Here is a 25,189-nt window from a genome sequence, read left to right on the forward strand (position 1 = left end):
GAGGTTTAGTGGCTGATAATGCTGTTAATTTGGGAAGCCAGCTCTTACAAACTCTATGAGACAGGCTTCAAAAACAGAATTTGGTTACAAATTCTAGTTGAGTTACTTGCCATTTTGTAGGCAAAGCACTCTATGCTGTCTTGACTGTTTTTAATTAGTAAAATCTGGAATGAAAATGGCTAATTCATGTTAGTTATTGCCATGAATAAGGCAGTCAATCATTCATAGAGCATTTGTGGTAGGCCAGCCAGTAGTTGGGAACTGGTAACGACTACATAGGGTGTAATTCCTACCATTTGTGGGGTTGTAAAAGGAGCTGGGCCTGCAGAGGATGGGGCATTTCAAGTTAGGCTTGGGAGGAGGGCTCAGGGTGGAGTTAGGTTGGTGTGGTGTCAATTCAGGGTCTTCTGTGTTTTAGAAGAATAGCTCTTTGAAGCACAGATAGGAGTTAGGCTGTAAACAGTTTCAAACTTTTTCACATAGGTACAAACGACAAACATGAATATGACTGATAGACCTTGTTTTTCCCTTTTATTTTAACAATAGCTACTATCTTGAAAAGAGGGGATTAGACTGCAATGACACATTTACTTAGCATGAAGAATTCAACACTGGTATCCAGGCTTTCCCCAACTTTTTGCTTCCCGAGTATTTGGGGGTTTTGGTCTTATACTTGTTGCCTCTGTTGCTTCTTGGTTGCAAGATCATGGTCATAGCATAATGTATCACATCTACATTCAAGATGGAAGAGGGCAAAGGAAAAGGAGAGGAAGCATAAGGAGAGTGAATCTGAAGGATATGAGAATGGTCTAGCACCATTGGCTTCTCTGATAGCCACTTTTCTTTCATCCAAGAAACAAAATGTTTTCCAGAAGATCCAACTGAGCTGACCAGAATCAGATCACATGATCCTGGCCCTCACATTAAGTGTGGGAAGTCAATTTATCTGGTAAGAATACCAGGATTATCCAGTGATGGTTCCCTACCACACAGAGATATTCCAGCAATTGAAATTCTATCAACCTTCCAGTGGTAGCCTCTGTAGATCAGTGGACTTCAAAAACACGAAGAGAGTGGCTATTTTCTAGGGGAAAAGAACTGAAAGGTCATTAAGGAAGAGGAAATTAAGACACTTTTGGTTTCCCATGGCCTGAAGGAGCTCTGATTCTCCTTTTTTCAACTTCTTCCTCTATCATTAGGTAAGTTAGGAAATTTCTCCAAGTAGATGACAATTGAAAAATACTGGTGTTGGTACCTTTAGCAGGAAGCTCAAATGCAAGGGAAGCTAAGAGTCCAGGAAGGAGACCATCACCCAGTCCACCTGGAGCAGGAAGGGGCATGTTCATGGAGATTAGCAGATGGTTCTTTGATGTCCATGCTCCTCCTTATTAAGAAAAATTTTCTAGAACCTTTACAATTCAGTAGAAGTTAAACAGCAATAGCTATCCATAGAAGTTTGATTTCCAAATTTCTTGTTATAAAATGAATTTAAAAAATCATGCGTTTGTGATTTGTGATGTCAGCTTCAGGGATTTAAAAATAGGTTATTATAATAATTGCAAATATATCTATAGTATATAGATTTTTCTTTCCTTAAGAAAAGCAGAAATGGGCTGGTGAGATGGCTCAGCAGGTAAGAGCACCCGACTGCTCTTCCAAAGGTCCTGAGTTCAAATCCCAGCAACCACATGGTGGCTCACAACCATCCATAACAAGATCTGACTCCCTCTTCTGGTGTGTCTGAAGACAGCTACAGTGTACTTACACATAATCAATAAATAAATCTTAAAAAAAAAGAAAAGCAGAAAGTCTGGATATGGTGGCGTATGCTTTTAATCACTGCACTTCAGATACAGAGGAGTCAATGCAGACCTCTGTGTGTTTGAGTGCAGCTTGGTCTACACAGTGAGTTCTAGGACAGCCAGGACTACAAAGTAAGACCCTGCCTTAAACAAATAAACTAACAACCAACAAAACAAAATACAGAAGGAAACACAATGAAAATAATCTCAAAAACTACAGTGGAGACACTGGAGACAGACGGTGGTGACAGCTAGGAACAACATGAAAATACCAAGAGACTTGCTTACAGGAACAGGAAGACTGCTTTGTAACAAGCAGAACAAATAAAGCACTTAAAAAATACATGTTCCCATGCTAGATTCACTACACGTCAGGATCCTGTGCACAGTGTTCTTGTATATCCAATGACATTCCATCTAGTTGGCATGTCTCACAGCCAGTTCAGATCCATGTCTAAAGCTGACTTCAGTGTCTTCGGTTCACTGGAGGTCACTTGCTCGTCCCCTCCTTCTCTTGTAGTTAAGGGCACCAGAAAGTCCAGCTGCTCAGGCCAGGGATGCCGTTCTTGTGAATCTTTCTTTTCCTTACTCTCCACACCAGATCACTCAACACAATGATTGAATTCCCTCCACTTTAGTCGGCCCATTTCTCTTCACCCCATAGTTGCCAGTGCGAAATAAATAAGGAACCAGGATCTGTTACCTCTGAAATAAACTTCTAGTATTCATTATGCTGTCTAACCAGCTTAAGTGTAATGTCTTATCAGAGTGCTGAGAAACCATTGGTGCAGCCATGGTGGATGGTCTGCTGGCCTTATTAGATATAGGAACAAGTTGCTTACCAAACCAATTGCACAAAATTACTCAGCCACAACTTTGAGAAGTGGGAGCAAATGGCATCTCAACAGTTCTTTTGTAAATCTCAAGATATCTTTCTCTCCCATAAGTCAACACCCTTTCTCCATGTAGCATAGAGGCACTGACAATGAAAACCAGAACTAGACAGTAGGATCCTCAAAGTATGTTATGGAAAAATTGCTACTTTGCAGGAGCTTGAGGATCCAAGGGCAGAATTGTTTTATGCATTAATCAGCTAGTTAATGCTATATATGTGTGGCATTGTCTCAGACAATAGGGCATAAGATATAAAGTCTCTGCCTGTTTCTCTTAGAAATGCAGTTTTGGGTAGAGATAGAAAACCAGACAATTTCTAAACAGAGTTGAGGACCAACAGGGTACAGGGTTCTCTGAGGAAGGGATTCTCTACAGCAGTGGAGAACTATGATAAGGAAAGCTGCCTGGCACGGTTTAGTAGAGATGTGAGTTCCAAGTCTAGCCCTCTTCAGAGCCTTTTCTTTTTCCGCTAAGGATATAATCAATATGGCGTGCACTAGATTTTAATAATATCATGTGAATTTCTGTAGTCACTACTCAGAATGAGTATCTTTTCATGTTTATTTACCCCATTCTTTTCTGCACATGGCCCATACAACAAACTGTGGAAAAACTCAGGCCCGAAAGAAAAGACTCTGATGCAGCCTGTCTTTGCTCCGTGAAAAACTGTCTTCTCAAGTCCTACACACATCTTTGGGAAAAAATAAGGTGCAGGATGTTTTCTCAAACGCAGACTTGCTTCCTGTCGGTGTCTGCCTGGCCGTGGGGCTTCCTTTTCTAGGCCAGTGGTCACTGGGGGAGGTCAGGAGGATGTGATGGAATTTGTACATGCAAACCCCATAGTTGTCATGAATGATGTTTTGTTTCCCTTAAAAAGCAGTCAAAAGCAAGGGAGAAAATCTATACAGATGGATAGAGGGAGTTGTGTGTAGGCTAAGGAATGTGAGAACTCTCTGGTAAAAGCAACAGATCTGAGTGTACAGATCTTAGAAGGATGAGGTACAACATCTTATCTGGTTTGACAGAAATGTCCATAGAAAACTACTATATGTGTTTGAGAACGACTTATTCATGTACCAATGGAATATGCATCACTGTCCACCTCAGATATTAATATCATGTTTCATCAACACCAAAGACTCAACCTCCCTGATTAGCCTGGCAGTCAAAGGGGGCTCTAGCTATGCCTGGTATTTTAACCACTTAGTGGCCAGAGAACAGAATTCAAGCTGCCTGAAACAGAGAATAGAGTGCATCCAGGATGTGAAACTTGGGTACGTTGCTGTGAGTCTTGGGTTTGCAACTTGGCAGCTGTGTATTCTAAAGCAGTCCTGTCTATCTTCTGAGCCGTGGTGTTCTTTTATGGAAGCAGGAGAAAATTATTAGCTCATTAAGTTACTGTAAGCATTTAACACTATGTTGCTATATATGTCTGCTTTTTAGTCTTTTCTCTTATTGTATCATTCATGCAGCTATACTTGTGCACCCCTTTGGGTTGTGGCACCTTTATCAAACCTCCATCTCTAAAAATATTTACATTAACATCCATAACACTATCAAAACTACAGTTATGAAGCAGCACCAGAAATACTTTTTTTGGTTGGGAGGTCACCACAACATAAGGAACTGCATTAAAAGGTCACAGCATAGGGAAGGTTGAGGACCACTGTGCATCCACATCTCCGAGGGGACTGTTAGAAATGAGAAATTCTAAGCCAGGGTTTGCAGTTGGCTAATGGCAGGCACTCTGAAGGTTGAGGTAGGAGGATCACACATTCAAGCCTGCCCTGACTATAGGACAAGTTCAGGGCCAGGTGAGCTATATATTGATGTCTGTCTCAAAATAGAGGGCTGCAAGACAGCTCACAGTAGCACACTTGCCAAGCATGTGTTAGATCCTGGGTTCAATCTCTAGTATCAAACAAAATAAAACAAAAACAAGAGGAAAAATATTAAAGTTCTTGGACTTGCTCTTTAGAAACTATGCCAGAAAAGTATGCAAGGAAGTATTTCTACCTCCAAGCATTATTAAAGTTTGAAAATCACTTGAGAGTGTGTTTTCACACTTGTATTCAATGTAATATGGTGGAAGAAAAAAAACTGTCGGTGTTTTAATGATATAAAAGTTATTTAAAGTTTCAGTAGATTTTTCTTCTGCTGGTTTCTTTAAAATAATGAAACAAGTTCAAAGCAGAATTTGTTTCCTGTTAGTTCGCAAAGACAAGCCCAGGAGTGTGGCTAACACTGGGCTGAAGATAACCTCTCTGATACTCTACACTGAGCAGTAGTATATATGGCTTTTAACCATTTTCTTGATGGTAGAGGTTATAAATGAATGGTTGCTATGCTCCACATCATTAGATGATCTAACATCATCTTTTGTCTATGCTATTTCTGATTAAATAGATTCTAATTTTTATTTAAAGCCACCACCATTTGCCTGTGTTCACAACAATTATGTCTAAAAACTAGGCTTGTTAATATTTGCTGAATATCAATGGTAATGCTGAGGCCCCATGCACCAGCTCATTCCCATAATCAAGCCTCACCAGTAGGCAGAGCTTTACCGAGATCTTTCATCATTTACCTTGGCTATATCATTTTATTGTTCAGTTTGTGCAACAGGCATTAATGAGTAGGTGCACTCAGTCTGAGAAGTCTTCAGCATTGCTGAACACTCCTAAGCCTCTCATGTGAGATGCATCAACAGCACAAACGCACCTTCTGAGCCATTGCTTTGCATTTTGTGTGCCACTAGCCTTTGCAAAGAAACACATTGATTTGTACACACATATTCCATACACAGAAGACATCCCTTCAGGCAGGAATTGAATAATTGAATTAAATGAATACTTGATGGCAAAGTAAAAATTACTAAAACAAAAAAGGTATTTGTTAAAATGAGTCCATATACATACATACATACTTATTTTCCCTTTGTTGCAAGGAGTAAACTGAAATTTTGATTAAGAACAAACAAACAATAACAACAACAAAAACCAAACCCATTCAGGTTCTAATTCCATAGACACCAAAGTAATTCTTGGGTCCAATGACTGGCCCAGCTTGGGATCCATCTCATGGCGGGGGGGTTGGGGGTACCAAGGTCTGACACTACTTTGCTGTGATGTGCTTACAGATGGGAGCCCAGCATGGCTGTCCTCTGAGAGGCCCTACCAGCAACTGACTGAGACAGAAGCAGATACTTACACCCAACCATTGGACTGAAGCCTGAGACCCCTCTGGTTGAATTAGGGGAAGGATTGAAGAAGCTGAAAAGGAGAGCGACCCTATAGGAGACAAGCAGACTCAACTATCCCAGGCCCCAGGGAGCTTCCAAAGAAGCTCCCTGACTGAGCCAGCAGCCTGGAGAATACATGGACGGGTCTGAAGTCCCTGGTACATATGTAGCAGAGCTCTACCTGGTCTGGCCTTAGAGGGAAAACATGTGCTTAATCCTCGAGACTTGAGGACGCAGGGGAAAGCGAGGCCTGGTGGGGTCGGGGAGCACCCTCTTGTAGGCAAGGGGGATAAGGAACTGTGAGGGGGGGTCTCTGTGGGGGGGGGCAACAACTGGAATGTAAATTTAAAAAAGTCTTGTAAGAGACACAGCTTGATGGGAACAGAAGAAGCTGGTATACTATGGGAAGGCTTGAAGAAAAATAAATACTTGGCATCTGAGAAAAAAGGAGGCCAACAAGTCTGAACTCATGACCTGTCTCTCCTTCCCTCTTTTTCATGTGGTGTGTGTGTGCGCGCGTGCGAGGCTACAGGTCATAATGAAGTTGCTTCTACTTTCTCCTCATTCATTTATTTATTTATTTATTTATTTATTTATTTATTTATTTTTAAAGACAAGCTCCTTAACTTAACCCAGAACTCTGCATTTTGGCTAGACTGAATGGCCAGAGGGTCTCTAGGACTCTCCTGTCTGTCCCCATTCCCAGACATAAGTCTCCAGGCTTAGCTTTTGTGTGGGTACTGGGGATTCAAACTTAGGTCTTTAGGTTTTTGTGGCACTTTACCCACTGAGTAATCTCCTTTACCCAACTTCTTACACCTCTCTATTTGAAGTAATAGTCTCATTTATCTGACCTATTTGTCAAACTGCATTGCATGCAACTGGCCTGGGAGACACATAAGGTACTATGGTTAGGAACAATGCAGAACTGAGGTTTTTCAGGTTTGCAGTGAGCACACAGCAGGGGTATAATGTCTGAAAAGTAGGGAGGTGTATCAAGAAGGTTGGAGTACCTCCTTGGTAACATGTATTCTTTAGGTCATCAATACAAAAATAGATGTATTGTTAATAGTTTGGACAAAGCAATATACTATGTTATGCTAGGATAGTCAGCTTATTTTTAAAGAAAACAATGGGCAAGTTTACCACAAAATAGGGGAAGATTACATTGCACAGATATTTTAATAGAAGAAAATCAAACCACCAAGTAAGGAAATACTGACGAAAGGACAGTGTACATGAGGAATGAAACATATGCCATATGCATCATTGCAAATCAGAGTGTCTTAGTACTGCCTATTATGGCGATAAAACTTCATGGCCAAGGCAACGTACAGAAAAAAAAAGCTTATTTTGTGCTTACAGTTTCAGAGAGTTAGAGTCCATGACCATTGTGGGCAATAGGTAGGTACTCATTGCACTGAGGCAGTAGCTGGTCCACATTGATACACAAATGTAATTCAGAGAGAGAGAGAGAGAGAGAGAGAGAGAGAGAGAGAGAGAGAGAGAGAGAGAGAGAGGGGAAGGAGAGGAAGGAGAGGAGAGGAGAGGAGAGGAGAGGAGAGGAGAGGAGAGGAGAGGAGAGGAGAGGAGAGGAGAGGAGAGGAGAAGAGAAGAGAAGAGAAGAGAAGAGAAGAGAAGAGAAGAGAAGAGAAGAGAAGAGAAGAGAGGGAGAGAGGGAGAGAGGGAGAGAGGGAGAGATGGAGAGAGAGGGAGAGGGAGAGGGAGAGGGAGAGGGAGAGGGAGAGGGAGAGGGAGAGGAAGAGAAGAGAAGAGAAGAGAAGAGAAGAGAAGAGAAGAGAAGAGAAGAGAAAAGAGAAGAGGACTCAGAATTCCTGGGCTTCTGAAATCTCGAAGTCCACTTCTAGTGATTCCCTCCCAAACAGTTCCACCAACTGAGGACAAATTATTCAAATCTACGGGTGTCATCCTAATTCAAATCACATTTGTCTCCTTGGTCCACCATAGGCTTGTGGCCATATGATAATGCTAAGTGTGTCCTAAGCGATAATTGCATACATTTATATAATTGATAGGTTTTAATGCTTCTAACTTCCTGCACCTTTTATTTGATGTAAAGCTGCTTTGTCTTACTTTTTGGAGTCTATCATACTGCTTTAGTTCTCTGGGTGCTGAGATTGTAGGAGATAAAGCTCCTCCTAAAATGTCATTGGTAGTTCTTTGGTCTTTCGTCTACTTTAGAAGAAGCTATTTGCCCATCAGGCACTTGCTGTAGTAGTTAGATGCTGTTACCCAAACACCCATAGAAAATAAGAAAAACTAGATGACTTTTGACCTCTCTTCCTACTGTGCTTGCCTTTACTGCACTACCTGTATTTGATTATTTTTCTTCTACCATGTGCCATAAATGACAAGTCCTGAAATAGGACTTTATTGCTTTTATTGGGAGAAAACATCATGGATTTTACTGAATGCTCAATATTTTTCACATTTTTATGAGTTTGTCTGAGACAGCCACTATGGAAATCAGCATGACAGGTATTTAAAAGATGGAAATTGATCTGCTGTGGGATCCAGCTATACCACACTTGGGGATGAGCCCAAGGGACACTTCATCCTACCACAGGGGCATTTGCTCTCCCATGTTCACTACTAGCCAAACTTTGGAAATACCTTGATCTCCCTCAACAGAAGAAAGGATAAAGAAAATGTGATAGATTTATGGAATCTAGTATTATTCAGTTATTTTTTTAAAAAAAAATGACACCATAAAATCTATAGGCAAATAGATGGAACTAGAAAAAAAAAATCATCCTAAGTTAGGTATCTTACACCCAGAAAGGAAAACATGGTATGTATTTGCTTATATGTGGATATTAGCTGTTAAGTCAATGACAACCAAACTACAATCTATAGAACCACAGAGGTTAGGTACAGAGTAAAAGACTAGAGGGTACAGAAAGATCTTGGTAGGAAAGGGAAATAGAATACATGGTTATGGATGAATGGGTGGGGGTTGGAACAGAAGATTTAGTTGAGAGAGAAGAAGGGATGTGGGAAGGAATACAGGTAGAAACAGCTAAAAATTCAGGGGCATTTGATGGGTAGTATGGAAGCTTAATACAGTAGAAACTTCCTAAAATATACACATAAAAGGCAATCTAAATGTAATTGCCAAATAATGGGAGAGACAGAGTCACAATTGTATCTCTTGTCACCATATAAAGCTTCTAGTAATGTGACTGGGTTATATCTACTTGAGTTGTTGATTAAAGAAGTCCTATGGGAACTCTTAAACAATTCAGACTGTTGCCAACACTATAAGTTGCTTTCCACAAGCTGACAGCAAAGCTCCATTGCTGAAGACAATATTTACACAACTCACTGAACATAGAGAAGTTGAGTTGGTACCAACATATAGATTCCAACCCTCTATTCTAGTTGTCTCTACTACAGGAACATACTCAGCACACTATCAAAAACCAAACCAAACCAAATCAAACCAAACCAAACCAAACCAAACCAAACAAAAATACCAAGGCAGCCACAAACACTTTGATCTACAATGGTGTCCTGCCTGCAAGATATATTATTGCAATGGTAGCACAAAGCCTGTGGGAGTAACCAACCAATAACTGATTTGACTAAAGAAATAGAACCCACACCCAACTATGCTTGGGTGAGCAAGAACCAGAGACTAGATAGTCCAGGGACCTAGGGTAAATCCAAATACTAGTCTTAATCAAAAGAAACCAACCAATCAACCAACCAACCAACCAACCAACCAACCAACCAACCAACGAAACAACCAACCAACCGCACCAACCACCTCCCTAGAAAACACCTATTCTGCTATATTCGTAGAGCAGTTCTTTGTCCAGCCATGGGAGATGCTTCTTCCTGCATTAGATGGCAAATACAAAGGCTCATAGCCAGGTGTGCAGAGACTGAGAGACCTTGGTACACTCAGCACTAAATGGGGCGTCTCCATCAAATACCTCCCTTCAGAGCTCAGGAAACCCAGAGAAAGAGGGAGGAGACAGAGTGTAAGATCTAGAGGGGATGGGGATCAAGAAATCAGTAAAAAAACCAAGACCCTCTAAGTCAACATGAGCAAAGCTCACACGAACTCACATAGACTGAGGCAGCATGCATAGGACCTGTGCATCAGGTCCTCTGTGTATATATTATGGTTTCCTGTTTAGTGTTTTTATGAGATTCCTGAGTGTGCAAATGAGTGAATGGGTCTCTGTGATTTCTGTGCCTTCTCTTGGGCTCTTTTCTTTTGCAGGTTTGTCCTGTTAAACTTAGATGTGATAATTTTGTTTTATCTTAAACTATCTCTTAGAGCCCATTCTTTTCTAATAGACAGAAAGGGAGGAGATCTGGATTGGAGGGGAGAAGTTGGGAGAAGTAGAGGGAAACCATAATTAGGATATATTATATAAGAAAATATCCTATTTAAAATAAAAGGAAAAAAATAGAGAGAGAGAAGAGAAAAATCCCAGTATAAAAGGCAAGGAGACAGAGTGTAGCAGTATGCCTTCTTTCTGCCCCGTGGTTGTACTGGCCTTTCCCCCCTTCTACTGTAATTCTTCAGCACATAACTTTTGTAAGTTTTTCTATTGAATTGCTTTAATTGTAGGCATATGAGTGTGTACACACACATGCCATGGTATATGTGTGGAGGTCAGAAGACAACTTTCATGATTCTGTTCTCTTCTCCTATCATGTGGGTACTCAGGTCATTAGACTTGACAGCTTCCTAACCTGCTAAGCCATCTCATCAGGCAAGGTCTCTGTTTTAATACTATCATCTCTAACATTCCCCACACCTCAGTCAATAATTTACTCACAAAGGAAAGACACTTCCAATTTTATTAATAACCAACATTTTTATTAGGGCAGTTACAGTTGTACAAACTGTACATTATACATTTTGGTTTCAAGGATTATAAATTAAGGAACCCACCAGTAGGGAGGTGGTTTTTTTTTTTTTCACAGAAAGAAACTTTAAATAAACAAAGTCATGTTTTATTAAGTACATTGGCAGACTTCACGTGCTGTCCAAAATGTAGAGTACAGTATAACAACCCATTAGAAAGATCCTTCATGGAAAATACAACTGTGCACATTTTAGAAAAATACCCACAATTTGAGCATTGTTTTAAAAAAGCTTATAAATCATATATATTTATAAATGTAGCCAACAAGCTCACTTCATAAACATCTTTTAGTTCTCTGTTGCCCATTATTTTCAAAGCATTACACATTTAAATAAACACTTAATAATATTAAATAGTCTATTTTCTTAAAAAACAACAACAACAACAACAACAACAACAAAAACAAAAAACCCAGCCTTCCCAGCATAAGGAGCTACAGGGGAGGAAGGGGCAGGGAGACTGTGGGGACGACAGAGGAACTTAGCTTGCTCTTGAGTAAAAATGGACTCCCTAAATTTAAAAGTCAAAGCAAAATGTAAAAAATAAATATACAAGTTGTAATTTGATTTTTATTTGCTCTCTTTCTGCCTTCTTCCTTAATCCATACTGGTCATACCCTAAAGTCTCAATATATCGCCCTTCTGGAGAAGCCACTGCTGGCTTACTATCCAGAAGGTGATGAAGCACTCAGTCCTCCCCTGTGCTGCCAGTGGAGTGACACGCACTGTCCCTTCTGCTCTGCAAAGGCTCCTAAGGGAGAGACTCGGCTGACACCATGACACCATGGACAAAAGTTAGGAAGACTTCCCCCTCCACCAGGTAATGCCTTTAAGAGACTCAGACATACCTTTCCTACCCTGATTTCTTTTTAAATAATTATTTTTTATAAAGATCATGTAGTTTCCCTAAGTAAGCATGCTTCTGAATAAATTATTTAATAGAAAAAAATCAATATCAGAATGATATAGGACAGCAAAAGACAAATATTTAAAATAAAACCGTCTAAGTCTTTAAAATTTAATATAGAATTACAAAACAACTTTGAAAAACATTGAAGGCAGAGAAGGGGCAGTGACTTAACAAAGCTTAAACACCTGAAGGCATTCAACCAAAATTCGCGTTGGGGGTGGGGTGGAGAAAGAGAAGAGTAGCTATTAATAGATCTTGCTTAACTTTCATGGGAATTAATAGAGCCACTGACAAGATTTTATTTGGTTGTAACGTACGTCAGCAATGAAACTGAACCCGTAACCACTGATTACTGCAATCCAAGCAACATTTTGACTTCACTTCTTAGTATTCGGTTGTCTGTCCTTCAGCTTTTAAAACTTAACACCTCCTGAGTGCATCAACAACTCACCTCAATGATGTTAAAAATATTTAAAATTAAATTATTTCTTTGGAAGGTATAATACCATCAGATCACTATATTTTAAAGATAAGTAACCCTTTATTGGTTTAAAAAGAATAAACAACATGAAAACAATGCATTGCTATTAAAATAAACACTATATATACATACATACATACATTTTATATATATATATATATATATATGTATATATAGATATATATAGATATAAACTAGTCTTTTGTTGCTGCTTTTCCAGTGTGTTCTCATCCAGCCAGGACTGCAGGTGGAAGATGACATACATCATATTTAAATCAACAGCAGAAATGAGCAGAGTCGTGCACAAGCAAATGAAACATTCCCTTCCAGAACATTCCAGGAGATGTTAAAGCAGCAGGTCACAGCAGAAGACTGCTGAGTGACGGTGCTACCTACTTCTAATGAGATAGGAGTGAATGTTGGAGCCACGCCCACCGCAACACAATCCTCAGACTGCATTCCTCTGGCAGTCCTCTCTCTCCAGCTCCCTACTAAAAAAACGTCAGATGGTAAAATAGTAAGGCAGCTGTTGACTTCTATCAAAAAAAAAAAAAAAAATCTGCAGGTCCATACATTTCCAGTTTAGTCACATTCTGCTAGGACAGATGGAGTAGCCAACGTCGAGAACTTCGCCGGATGGGGCTGCTTCAGCAGAGTTTTAAAAAGTTTTAAAAAGAATCATTATTAAGTTTTGCTTTTCACCATGCTGGGTGCTTCAGCTCTCAGAGGACCCCAAAGACACAAAGCATTGCTGGGGGACGTGAAAGGTCCTCTGGCTGAATTTTCCAAGTTTCATCTCTCTTGTGATCCCATCCCGATCTAAGCGTCCTTGCCTGTGTCTGAGTCGGACTGGGATGTGGACACCAAGGCAGAACTGTGGGCTAACTCTACTAGTTGTCATGACTTCACTGATGAGTCGAAACAGTTATAGCAGTTAAGTAACCATACTGAGTCACATTCAAAATTAAAGTGAGGGACAATGCCATTGTTTAAAAGAAATTGTAAATTGGAATTAGAGAAAACGATATTACTATGATTATGTGTAGAAATTAAGGCTATGCTTACCTGTCCTAATTCCAATCAAGTCAGAAAGTGAACAAAAAGAATGGCCAACCCAATATTCAACAGCATGACCAGGACAATCATGATGGAATTAGGGCCCTAAGGAGAAACAGAACAGAGCAAGCACAACGTTTTCATGTCAGTATGGCTGCTTGACAGAAACCCATCACCAGAACCAATTAGCAGAAATATAAGCATAAAAACATTGTGGCAGAAACTAAGGCATGAAAGATAATCCATAAGGAATGAATTAAGAATAGTAATGCTACATTTACATGGTGTCACCATCTAACTTCCACTTAAAATTAGATTTGAATTAAATTAAAAAAATGGCTTCAAGTTGGGTGAGGTGGCACACACCTTTAACCTTGGCACTCTGAGTCTGAAGTCAACCTGGTCTACATGGTGAGTTCTAGACTAGCAGGGCTACATAATGAGACCCCTCAGTATTTTTTTTTTCTGTAATAATGTACTTTATTCATCTCTCACACTGGGACAGGTCACTGGTAAGGAGCTGGGAGGTAGTGGGATTCCATTGTCCTTAGAAAGTGAAAGAGTCAGAAAAGAAGAGTAGCCCCTCATCAAGGCTGTTAGAAAATAATGAAAGCAGGGGATTTCATTCTTCCAAGGAAGGATTCAGAACACTCGGGGAGGTGCTTTTATTTTAATAGGGTATCATGTAGCCTAGACCAGCCTTGAACTCATTATGTAGGTGAGATGACTCTGAATTTATGATCCTCCTTTCTGGGCTTCCTACTGTGTTGGGATACAGGTATACAATACCATTCCTGGTTTATGCAGCGCAGGGGACTAAATTCAGAGCTTTGTGCATGCTAGGGAAATACTCTACCAACTGAGTTACAGGTTCAGCCCTCAGCTTAACTCTTGCTTTTTTTTTTTTTTTTTTTTTTTCTGGGTCTTTTTCTGGGTTCTACTCCCTCCTTCCTACAAATAGGAAGTTGAATACTTACAGAGACATACATTTTTTTCAGGTCTAACTCTTTGTTTCTTGAATCATAACCAAACCACTCTAGACTCAAGCATATTAAACCAACAGTAGACTCCTATTTTGATAAATCCTACTAGAATAAGTACCAAATAACCCAAAGTCACCAAGCTTTGATTTGTAACAGTAAAGCTTATATGGCCTAGCCATTCAGGCATGGTGGTACCTAAAAAAAATCTGCCTTTATTAGAATTATATGATCTTGGTATTTAAAAAGTTATTATTAAAATAGCACACAATTCTTAAATAGTAGTGTTCTAGAATGCCTCTCTGTCAAATGTAAATTAATTGACTTTTGAGAAGTTTATTTTTATGTATAAGTGTTTTGCCTAAATGTTTGTATGTGTGTGTGGAAGAGGGGGGAGTTTAGTGGTGCCTCTGTGTGTGTGTGTGTGTGTTGCATACATCACAGCCTGCAGAATACTGATCTGTGAGAGGCAAGAAAGCAGTTTAGTTGAACATGACTCAGTAGATGCAGTTCAATCTGAAAAGAAGTTTCCTAGAGATAATTAATTCAATTTGTGTGCATGACAAAACTTAAGATTTGACCATGTCAAAACTTTGTATGTGACATCTTTCATAAAAGATGGGTTCTATAGATGAACTGAGAGATCGCTGAAGATAAAGGCCTGAGGAAGGATCTAGTGTGGTTTCAGCTACACAGTGTAAAGATCATAAAGCTATTAACCATGTCCATCTCTAGTCTTCTGGAGAGAAAAGGGGTTATACATATATCCTTTTAAAAAAGATAGCCCTGTGTGTTTAGCGTTCCATAGACCCTAATTGCTTATTCATTAATACAAGAGCCTCTTAATCATCTACATGTACCCATATATGTGCTTGGTCTGTAGATGCCAGAGAGGGTGTTGGATCTCCTGGAGGTATGAGTGGGTATGTGACATGTGGGTGTTGGTAAGTAAACCTGGGTATTCTGAAAAAGCAGCAAATTCTCTTAACTGTGAAGCCACCTTTCTAGTCAAGACTAATTGTTATAATTAAGTGTACATAAGAGGAAGCAGTCACATTCTGAGTACCAAATAAGTTTGGGTGGAAACAAGGTTACAGGGACATCGATTGCACTTTCTCTGGGGACAGGATTGAACAGGGAAGTCTGGGAAAGTGTTCATCTTCCAGGCTGGGGCTTAGTTTAGGCTACCTACCACTGACTGAAGGATATCCTACTCCATGTGTTCATGGGTCAGCTCTCTGGTGGAGGTCAGAGTGCCCTGTTCTTTCTCTATCATAACACTTGTCACAGTTTGTTGCCATCTGTTGATGTATTGCCATTTTCCTACCTAGACTCAGTGCCACAGTATCAAAGGCTTTGACCTCTTCCTCACCATGTACCCAGTACCTGACTCTTGTGGGGTTTAGTTCATTCACACAGCCAGAGCTTAAGGAGAACATAGGTGCTGCTCTCCTCAACGTTAACAAAACAGGCAAAATCATTGCATTGAAGACAAAGTATATTGTTAGTAAATTGGGGTGTGGGGACTGAAAACAGGGCCCTTTGAGGGAAGAGAAGCAACCCCTACTTCTCAGTACAAGGAAGAAAAGTAGGGTTTGAAAGCTAGGCAGTAGACTAAGCATCTCTACGTAGATTATCACCTGGTTTTCATTTCTTCTGCATATGAGATTATTAGTTCCATACTAGAGGGTATCATGAGGATAAGTGCATTAGAATATTTACAAACTATTTATGAATCTAGGATCTTTAGAGGCAGAATTAAATATCATGCTGTCCCCTGGGTACTCTAGGCTCTTTTCTCTATCTCTACAAAAGCACAGACCTTTGTTTAAAAACAATTTCTAATGAAGATATGCAAGGTCACATTTTTACCTATATCTTTCTCTTCTCCGAGAAACAGAAATCTTACTAACCTCCAACTACTCAATAAATAGGCGAGCAGTCACGGTGGTTCATGCCTGTAATCTTAGCACTCTGAAGGCTGACGCAGGAGGAATACTATCAGTTCAAGGCTAGGCTGGCGTATAGCACATAGCCAGCTGCAATAAACGGTGAGTTCTAATCTATGCAGCTTCTTAAACAGGGCAAACTTAAGACATATAAACTCTTAGAGCTCAAAATACTAGATAACGTTTCAACATCACATCTGAGCATAAAATACATGCTATGGCTATTCAGGCTTTGGTTAGACTTTGTTTTTAAGTGTACAATTTGGGGTTGCATCAATTCTTTGGGGTTAGTACATAATTCCTCCCCAAGATAATGGGTGCATGAAGGATAGAGAAAAGTTTGGGTGAGAACAAACCTGTAAAAAGTTCAGGGCCAGAGAGGGTTCGGGACACAGAATCACAGCGTGCCTTTGAAAACATCACAGGGCTTTGTACTCTAATGGCAGAATGCCTTCCTAGCATGCCCAAGGCCTTGGACTCAATCCCAGCAAAAAGAAAAACAACAACAACAACAAATTTTAGCCCCAGGTTAATCTTTAAGTCCCATTTCATAAATCCTGGTACGCCTCTGTGAGTTTACACGAACTCTTTTGAATTGATTAGTACTTTGGACTTTATAGACTGTCTTGGGTTGAATTTAGTACCTTAACTATCTCTCTTCAAAGGTTTTGCCTGCATTTTATTGTACTTATAACCCAGAATCAATGAATAATGGATAAGTGCTTTATCTAGAATGAAAATACATACATGTGTGTTTCCTACTCAACACACACATATATTTATCTTGTATATGCTTTCATACACACTCATATTTAGCCTACCAGTTTAGCCCCACTTATGAAGCTATTGTTAAAGATCACTCAAGGAAGATGAGCATAGACTAGCAATGGGAGGCTCAAATAACACCAGGTAAAAATGAAAATTTGGGATGTTATGTTTACTGGCCGGTGCCAAGCTGTGACCTCAGTTTTCTTCAGACACCTTGAGCAGGCTAGTGGGTGAAAAACTTTAAGGTGAAGTCCCATAAATATGGCTGTGGTCACCAGTGGCGGCTAAAAATAACAAAATGAAGAGAAGCTTAGTTCTGTTTCTCCAGACTGACTGGGACAGGTGTGATGGGCAACAGCAAGAAATCACACACTCGGTACACATCACAAGAAACTTTGAGGCAGTTAGAAAAATAAAACAGAGGATATCAAATTATGAGACGATATCCTGACAAAGTTAGGGCTGCAGTTTGCAGGGGCCTCCCTTCTCGCATTTGAGCAGTAACTAATTTCCTCTAAGTGTTAATCTGTACCTCAGGAAGTTTTCTACATTTTCTAGATACTTATCAAGGCTGAACACACACACACACACACACACACACACACACACACACACACACACACATACACACACACACACACACACACACACACACACACACACACACACACAGGAATCCATTGAGCCATTTATGAGCTATTTATACTTCAACTAGTATGTCATTGATAATGATAATAATAATGCCATTTGAGCATTAACTCCACTTAGTCCTGCAGTAAGAACATACCAATTTCCCCTGCTGTTCACACAGAGTACTGGCTGATTTATTACATGCCTGCTTTTGTGTCACTGATCCTATGAATTATAAACTGTTCATTATACATGTTGAACTTGCACAGTGCTCTCAATTGTTCAGAACAGTAGGCAGCACTCCACTGTTTCAGTGATCATTCACTAACTATTCTAAACGGTCATGTGCCAAGAAAGAGGGCTGACTCTAAGAACACAAGGCAGCTTCTTGATCCTATTAGGACAGCACCATTTTCTCACTGAGGGCCAGTCAATCTGACTCCTTGGACTAGAATGTCATTCACAGGGGAAGCCTCAAGTTCAAGGGGAATGTAGGGCTGCTAATGCAATCTCATACATACGCAGCTTGGGTTTTGATCAGTGAGCCTGAGTTGCAAGTTTCTTGGCTTACATCAAGAACCTGTACAAAATACCTTGTGAGGGCTTCCACCTTTTCAGAGGAGAAGAGGAGTGAAAAGTGAGGGGAGGAACTATGTGACAATGGGTGGGGTGGAGGGGACTGGGAGGGGAGGTGGATATTGTGATGTAAAGTGAATAAGTAAATTAACAAGATCTTAACACATTACTAAAACCTATGCTTTTTCTAAATACAGTGGTAATGTGTCCACCAGCGCACATTACTGCTATAGAGAAATGTTTATAGGTATTAGAAATATTTTTCCTTATGGTAAACTGATGAGGGGGATGCTGGGTACATGATTCCATTGTGGTATGTGGGAAATTAATGTCCTATTGGGTAGGCAAAGATGCAATGTAGTTGGAGTGACACTGTTTAGATCCACCCCTTATTAATCAGGTAAAATGGATGCTATATATACAAGAAGCCCTATTCATTATAATTATTCATGTTGACTGTCTAATAAGAACTGATTGTTTCATACAATGAATCAGTAGTGGTGGAATTATAATAACAGATAATAGGGTATATCAATGTTACGACAAATACTAAATATTCAAGCATCTTAAAAAGATGAATTGTATTTCTTTAACCCTATGAGTAAATGTAACAAAAATAAGAAACTAATAGTCTATAATCTTCTTGACCAGGATTCCAGAAATACATATTTCTCAAAGTGCCTGTACCCATCAAGTGGTGGTGTCTTATTCCCTGTACTTCATAGTGAACAGGACCATCTGGAGGCATATATGACTAAGATAACCTAACAATTTATTTTAAATCACTTACTTTTAAATAAAACGAATCTAAAAGAGTTCAGATCCTATAAATTCTATGGAACTCGATAAAATCCCAGTTCCATATAGTACTTACCCAATCAACATCATGTCAAGAAACACAAAGTAGACATTCATCAATAACTGGCCAAAAGAAATCTAACTTGTTTAAGACACATCAACTAGCATCTACTAGACTGCTGAATCTAGAAACACTTGTATCTGGAGATGTATCATAAAGTAATTATGTTGTTGTAAAAGATTCTCATTTGGGAAGAAAAATATTCTTGCTGCAGAGCCTGGCTCATGAAGGAAAATACAAATTGCATATTTATGAGAATTTCCAATGGCTGCAAGTGATGTTCCTTGTGAATGGGCCAAAGGAAGGCCAGGAATTCCTAGTAGCTATGCAGAAAGGTGCTGGCTGTGGCAAGTTGGCCACATTTCCCTTCCAGGGGCCACTGAGTGGGTAATTACGAAGTTCACCAAGACATAATTGATAAACACTTGCTAACATATGACTGGGCTAGCCAGGCCTGAATCCTACCTGAATTTTTTCAGTGGCTGGCTGGGTAGGCACAGGACTTCTGCTCAGAGAACTCTTTGCCATCATGAGCTACAAACATGTTCTGTTCTACTCCAAACAACCCAGTGAATTGAGGAACTTTGTCTGTTAAGATGTGGTCAAGATATAAAACTACCCATCGCATGCTACTCCCTGAGCACACCTAAAGGAAAAGCTCATGCAAGACTTACAGAGTTGGCTTCTTTTTCCAAGGAAGGGCAGGTATCATTGCTTGCTGGATTCTTTGGTATAGCAAGTTCAGACTTCTTTGCTTTTGGCTCAGTTTTGCTTTCTTTGGCAACTGGTTTTGTCACAGATTTAGGGGGACCCCACTTGTTAGGTGATGGTCTAGGTACCAATGCTGAGGAAGACTGGCTGACTCCTCTGTCATCCTCCCTGTCTTCTGGAGGATGCTGGGGTGTGTTCAGTTTCACATAGTAGCCGTGATACTGAGAGTGCAGCTCCCCGTTGCTGGGGTTGGGGACATGGTGGCGGCCAGAGTACTTGGACACAGATGCTCCCAATTCTTTTGCGGGAGCCTTTGACATAGAGGGTTTATTGACAAAGGCTGTCACTTGTTCCTCAGCTAGGCTCTGTTTATCTTGACTGAGTCTTGCCCCTGGGCTGGGGTTTTGTTTCTTTGAGGGCTCTGGGGAGGAAGGCTGGGGAGAGTGGCTCTGTTTGGGACTTGACTCAGGAGACCTGGGGGGTGTGGTGCCTTTGCGATAAAAATGAGGAGATTCCTTTGGTGACGGAGGCTTTTCTAGGACCTTTTCTTCTGGATTTTCTTTAATATCTCCCCCTTCCTGACATCTTTGTTTGATATAATCGGGGCCTGGAAAAAGGAACAAGAAAGGAAAGGAAGGTGATTAAAGGTGACTATCATTTTTCCTAAATGAGATCAGTTCCCTCCCTCCCCACTTTGAAGAGACTTATAACATGTGAACTTGTTTCTTGTTTCAGTGTGCAAGAAAAGGATTATTACTGAAAAATTCTTTCAAAACTTGACACTCAAAAAAAAAAAAAAAAAAAAAAAAGACTTCATCCACAGGTAGAGCTGAGGGGCAGTTTTGAGGCTCTGACCTGGCCCCAGGCTCCACCTCTTCCAGTACTTCCACAAATGGATGGAAAATTGTATCATTAAACTCCTTGATGTTCTGTCTAATTGAACCTGTGAAATTTCCTAAGGTGCTCCAGCCTACAAAAATTCAATTTTCTATGTAATGCATGGTGACATGTCAATAAATCATGCTGTAAAGAAACAAAAAACAAACAAACAAACAAAAACAAGAAAACTTGACACTCTTTATAGTATATTGATAACATAAAAGATAGAAAAATCTTACATTTCTCTAAAATTTCTAACACCTTTTACTTGAAGAACATGGTTGTTTAGCATAGAGCAGAGCTCACGTTGGTCAAAACCCAACAAAACTCATTTATCCCGTATAGGTAGGATAATTAAAGTACAGAAAGCATGAGCTTGAATAAAGAAATAAGCTTACTTTGTCTGATCAGCAGTCTAAAGAGATCTGCACTGCACAGGTCGAGCCTGATAAGAAGGTATTTTTAATCATTGCTGAAACTTTCTGGTCAAGAACCATGTCTGCCTTTGGGCTGTGTTCTTTAGAGTAAGTTTTCTACAGTTCATTCACAACAGGATATCATCCACAACAGTATCCAAGACAAAGTGCCATCTTGGGCTCTGTAGTCTCAGGCTTTGTAGTTAATCTTTTAATATACTTCAGGAACACTTACAACAAATTTTTAAAAAAATCAATTTAAAATTATTTTTGAAAAGTAGCACTTAGAAAAACAGCTCAGTTGATAAAGTTTTTGTGACAACGGCTTGAGGACCTGGCTTCAGTCATCAGAACCTACATAACAAAAGCCAGGGACAGTTTTATGCCTACTCAGTAATACTGGTCTAAGACCACACTTACAGTTATACATTTTAGTGTTTTATATGCATATAATTATATGTATACATATACATATACATATACATATACATATATATATATATACACACACACACATATATATCGTAACATTTGAATATTAACACATTTTCAAATGTGCTTTATAAGTAGGTAAATAAAACAAAACAAAAACAACCCGTTGAAAAAAACATCAACATCTTAATTCTTACTTATGAATCTAATTAGGACCCTAAGTTGAAGAAGTTCCAGTAATAGATCCGTGAAATTCAAATTTGGATTACACCAGATGTACTTATTTAATTAACTCCTAATACCAGCCTAGGCATTTCTGTTTCCTTTAGAAGGCTGACATACTGCTTTTTGCAAAGTTTTTTTTTTTTTTTTCATTTTAGCAGTACTAGTAAAGGTGTACCTAGCTCAGTCACTTACAACTAAGACTTTAAAGAGATGTTCAGCTATATCTAACGATTGGGTGGCTGGTGGTGTTGAAATCTGCTGCAATCAAAGAAATTGCTAGAATAATGGAAGTACATCTGGCTATCAATGTTCAGATTTAAAAATGCCTAGCTTTAGGCCCTGGAAAATGACTGCTTATGTAAAACAAATGAAGTCCCAAGCAGTGCTTCTTATTCCTATGGTCAATTAGACACACCCCAGGGATTTCAACTTAATGGAAAGCAGAAATCCAAGCATTTGAATTTGCATGTTCCAGGTGATTCTACACATAAGATATAAGTGACTGAAATCATGCAAAAATTACGGGTGTCAAATTGGCTTTTGCCTAATGCCAGCCTTACATGGCTATCCCCAATGGGAAGTGGTTCCAATGTGGCACATTCATGTGAGAACTGGCCAAATATGAGGATATACAGCTAGATTTTTCCAGAGCAAGATTCAATTAATCTTAAACAAAGCAGTTAATGTATTGCAGTGAACAGCTTTTTTTCCTGGACTCTTTTTCTCTTGGAAGGCACATTCTGTGCCCGTTATTTGTTCTGTGTAGTAATATGTGTTACATGTAATGGTAGCTACATAAAGCTGGTGAGTGGTGGCAGCTCACGATCAGAACCAGCCATTATTGCCACAGAGGGAAACTAAAATAAATGCTGAAAGTTTGGCAGTTGGAATTTGTAGACAGTCATGTTTTTATAGGCAGAACCTGTGAATCCTAAGAGATTCTCACCCTTCTGGGGATATTTACGTTGGGAAAAAGTCACCTGGTGTACAACATTCCACATTTGATCAGCCAGCCCACCATCCCCACACAGAAAGGTAAGTCTACACACTTGGCACAAAGACTTTGAGCAGACACTGGCAAATGATGAAAGCAGGGAATCCAGTCTGAACTTCAGAAGTGAATGTTGCTGGACTGGCAGACTAATACTGCCCTAAACATATAAAGTCAATGTCCATGTCAAAGCCTTTACTGCAGCAATAGAGAGTAATTTATTAAACAGAAACCAGTCATTCTCTCAAGACTGCCAATCAGGAAAAGAGGAACAGGTTGATAGATTATAAAGAGATGGTATAAGCAGTGGAAATGACATCATGTTCCCTAAAGGACCTTGTAGTCCCATCTTTTTTTTTTTTTTTAAATTTATTTTATTATGTATTTTCCTCAATTTAGAGAACTTGTAGTCCCATCTTTAAAAGTTGTGCAGTATCTGTGACCAGTCAGTGTTCATGGTGGTGAGCTGTGGCTTTCCACCCTGACACCCTGTAAGCGGCTGCCACTAAATACATATTTGTGAAATTGAATACACAATTCAATTTGGTTAGAATAACCAGTAGGCCCAGGAATCACCACTTTTACATTTAATAGCAGACTATTCAGTTTCCCTTCTTCATGAAAAAAAAATTGGAATTTTCGGTTTGGAAGCTGAGTTTACAAGCCATTTATTCCTGGATGCTTCCCTTTACTTAACCAAAGATAGTATATATTAGTGGTTGTAATATAGTATAATTATATATATAAATATAATATATAAATAATAATATATATAATATAGTATATATTACAGGCCTTTAGTAATAAACAATACCTTGACTTCTAATTTATGAGAAATGCAAGCATAGTTAACACTTGGTAACATAGATTACAGGTTTCACTTTCATGTAAATAATCAACAGTGCAGTGTGTGAGCATTTCAACAACGCTTGTTCAGGATGCTGCCTAGGGAAGCCGCTGGCATTCTTCCAAGAGGGCTCAAAAAAAGAATTTTTATCACATTCCAAGGTGGTGTTTCAACTTATTTAACTCATTCCCAGACTCATTGATAAGTAAAAATAAGTGCCTTACTTAATATGACTTGGGATTAAAAATGAGATAAGAACACTTTGGGAGATGACTCAGCGGAGTGCTTGCCATAGCCGGTTGAGAACCTGATTTTGGATCTCTAGCACCCACATCAAAAGGAAGGAGTGGTGGTTTACGCCTATGATCCTAGCACTGGGAAGGAGCCGCTGGCCAGCTAGTCTTAGGACATTTGTTCGTTCCAGTTTCAGTAAGAGACCTTCTTTAAAAAATAATGTGGAGAGAAATCAAAGGAGATACCAGTCACACACACACACACACACACACACACACACACACACACTGCACTCTTCCACACACAAGCAAAATCACGACTGAAAGTAAGCTCAAATAGTAGGATGAAAAGCCATGCAAATAGTTTCTCAATTATTCCTATTCTCATCTACTTCTTGATCATCCTCAAAGGTTGTAGCTCAGTCCCCTTGACTTAGGGACTTGAATGATTAGCACACAAAGTGCTCCGGACAGACTCCTCTTTATGAAACACAAGACTGACTGACACAATATACTGTAAAGGCCAACTCACTTATCTATAGTGAGCAATATAGAAGGTCCACAAGGTACATGACTTTTACTGATATCACCAGTAAATGCCATTCTCCAGGGCAGAACTTCATGGTTCCCTAATCACTGGGAAATCAGGATGAGGGATAGGAGATGAACCACCTCTGTAATGACATCAGGATACCAGCCGGATGCATCTATTTTCTTGATGCCAGCAGAGTATATACTTGTCTCCTGGCTATAGTTCCCTGCCTTTGGTCACATAAGTAGTTCTTGTCAATGCAAGTGCAGTAGGGCAAGCTCTGGCCCAGGCCTCTCTAGGTAGTGTCTGGAAGGACAATGTCAGTGTTTGTCTCTGTGACTCACTTCCTTCTATACTTCCTTGGCTGACTGAGTCTTCAGATGTTTTTATACACCCAGTCATGTTATGAGTACCTCCTTAAAGTTACCACTGAGGGTCTCTTGTCTGATTTCCATAATATTTTCAAGTTTAAACCCCTGGGGGCAAAGTTCTTTCCAAATTCTCAATGGGTAAGTCACTATTCTCTCCCTCTTAGTCAAATTTAGGTTTTTCCATGTGTAAGTAAACTTGGTCCTTTGAGAACTTAATACCCCTACACAGGTCTGTTTTTATCTTGCAATTTTAATTGGTTTATATAATACTGGATTTCTGAATTAAAGCCATGAGATTTCACAATGATGAAAATAATTCCAGCTCCTTAAAGTAAGTAATCTGCCACCAAAACTTTCAAACTGGAAGGTAGCAGCCATCACTCTCCCGAGGGCTGCAGCATATGCCTTTCAAACAATGGTGATACATGTATCTGAGATGTGCAAATTAAATGAGCGGGCTTACAAGTGGTACTAGAAGTCTTTTTGCAAAAGCCTATCTG

General features: G+C 39.6%; 1 protein-coding gene across 6 annotated transcripts in view; it reads right to left on the reverse strand.

The window, feature by feature from the left end:
- The window catches only part of Jph1 (junctophilin 1), a 155,819-nt gene that overhangs the window by 42,061 nt on the left and 88,569 nt on the right, over positions 1 to 25,189 (reverse strand). For 2 of the 6 annotated variants that reach the window (XR_001785237.2, XM_011238399.3), the window contains exons 4-5: positions 19,727 to 20,370; positions 13,300 to 13,395 (exon numbers count right to left, since the gene is read on the reverse strand). Coding sequence is in view for 5 of the 6 variants with exons in the window: in XM_011238399.3 (XP_011236701.1) it covers positions 13,315 to 13,395; positions 19,727 to 20,370 (725 nt within the window). In the remaining variant the exon portion in view is untranslated. Of the gene's footprint in view, positions 1 to 10,773; positions 13,396 to 19,726; positions 20,371 to 25,189 lie in introns of those variants that run through there. The other 4 variants (XM_011238397.3, XM_011238398.3, XM_011238396.3 and 1 more) reach the window with 4 other exon arrangements.

Source organism: Mus musculus, chromosome 1 (assembly GCF_000001635.26).
Source record: "Mus musculus strain C57BL/6J chromosome 1, GRCm38.p6 C57BL/6J".
Taxonomy (NCBI): Eukaryota; Metazoa; Chordata; class Mammalia; order Rodentia; family Muridae; genus Mus; species Mus musculus.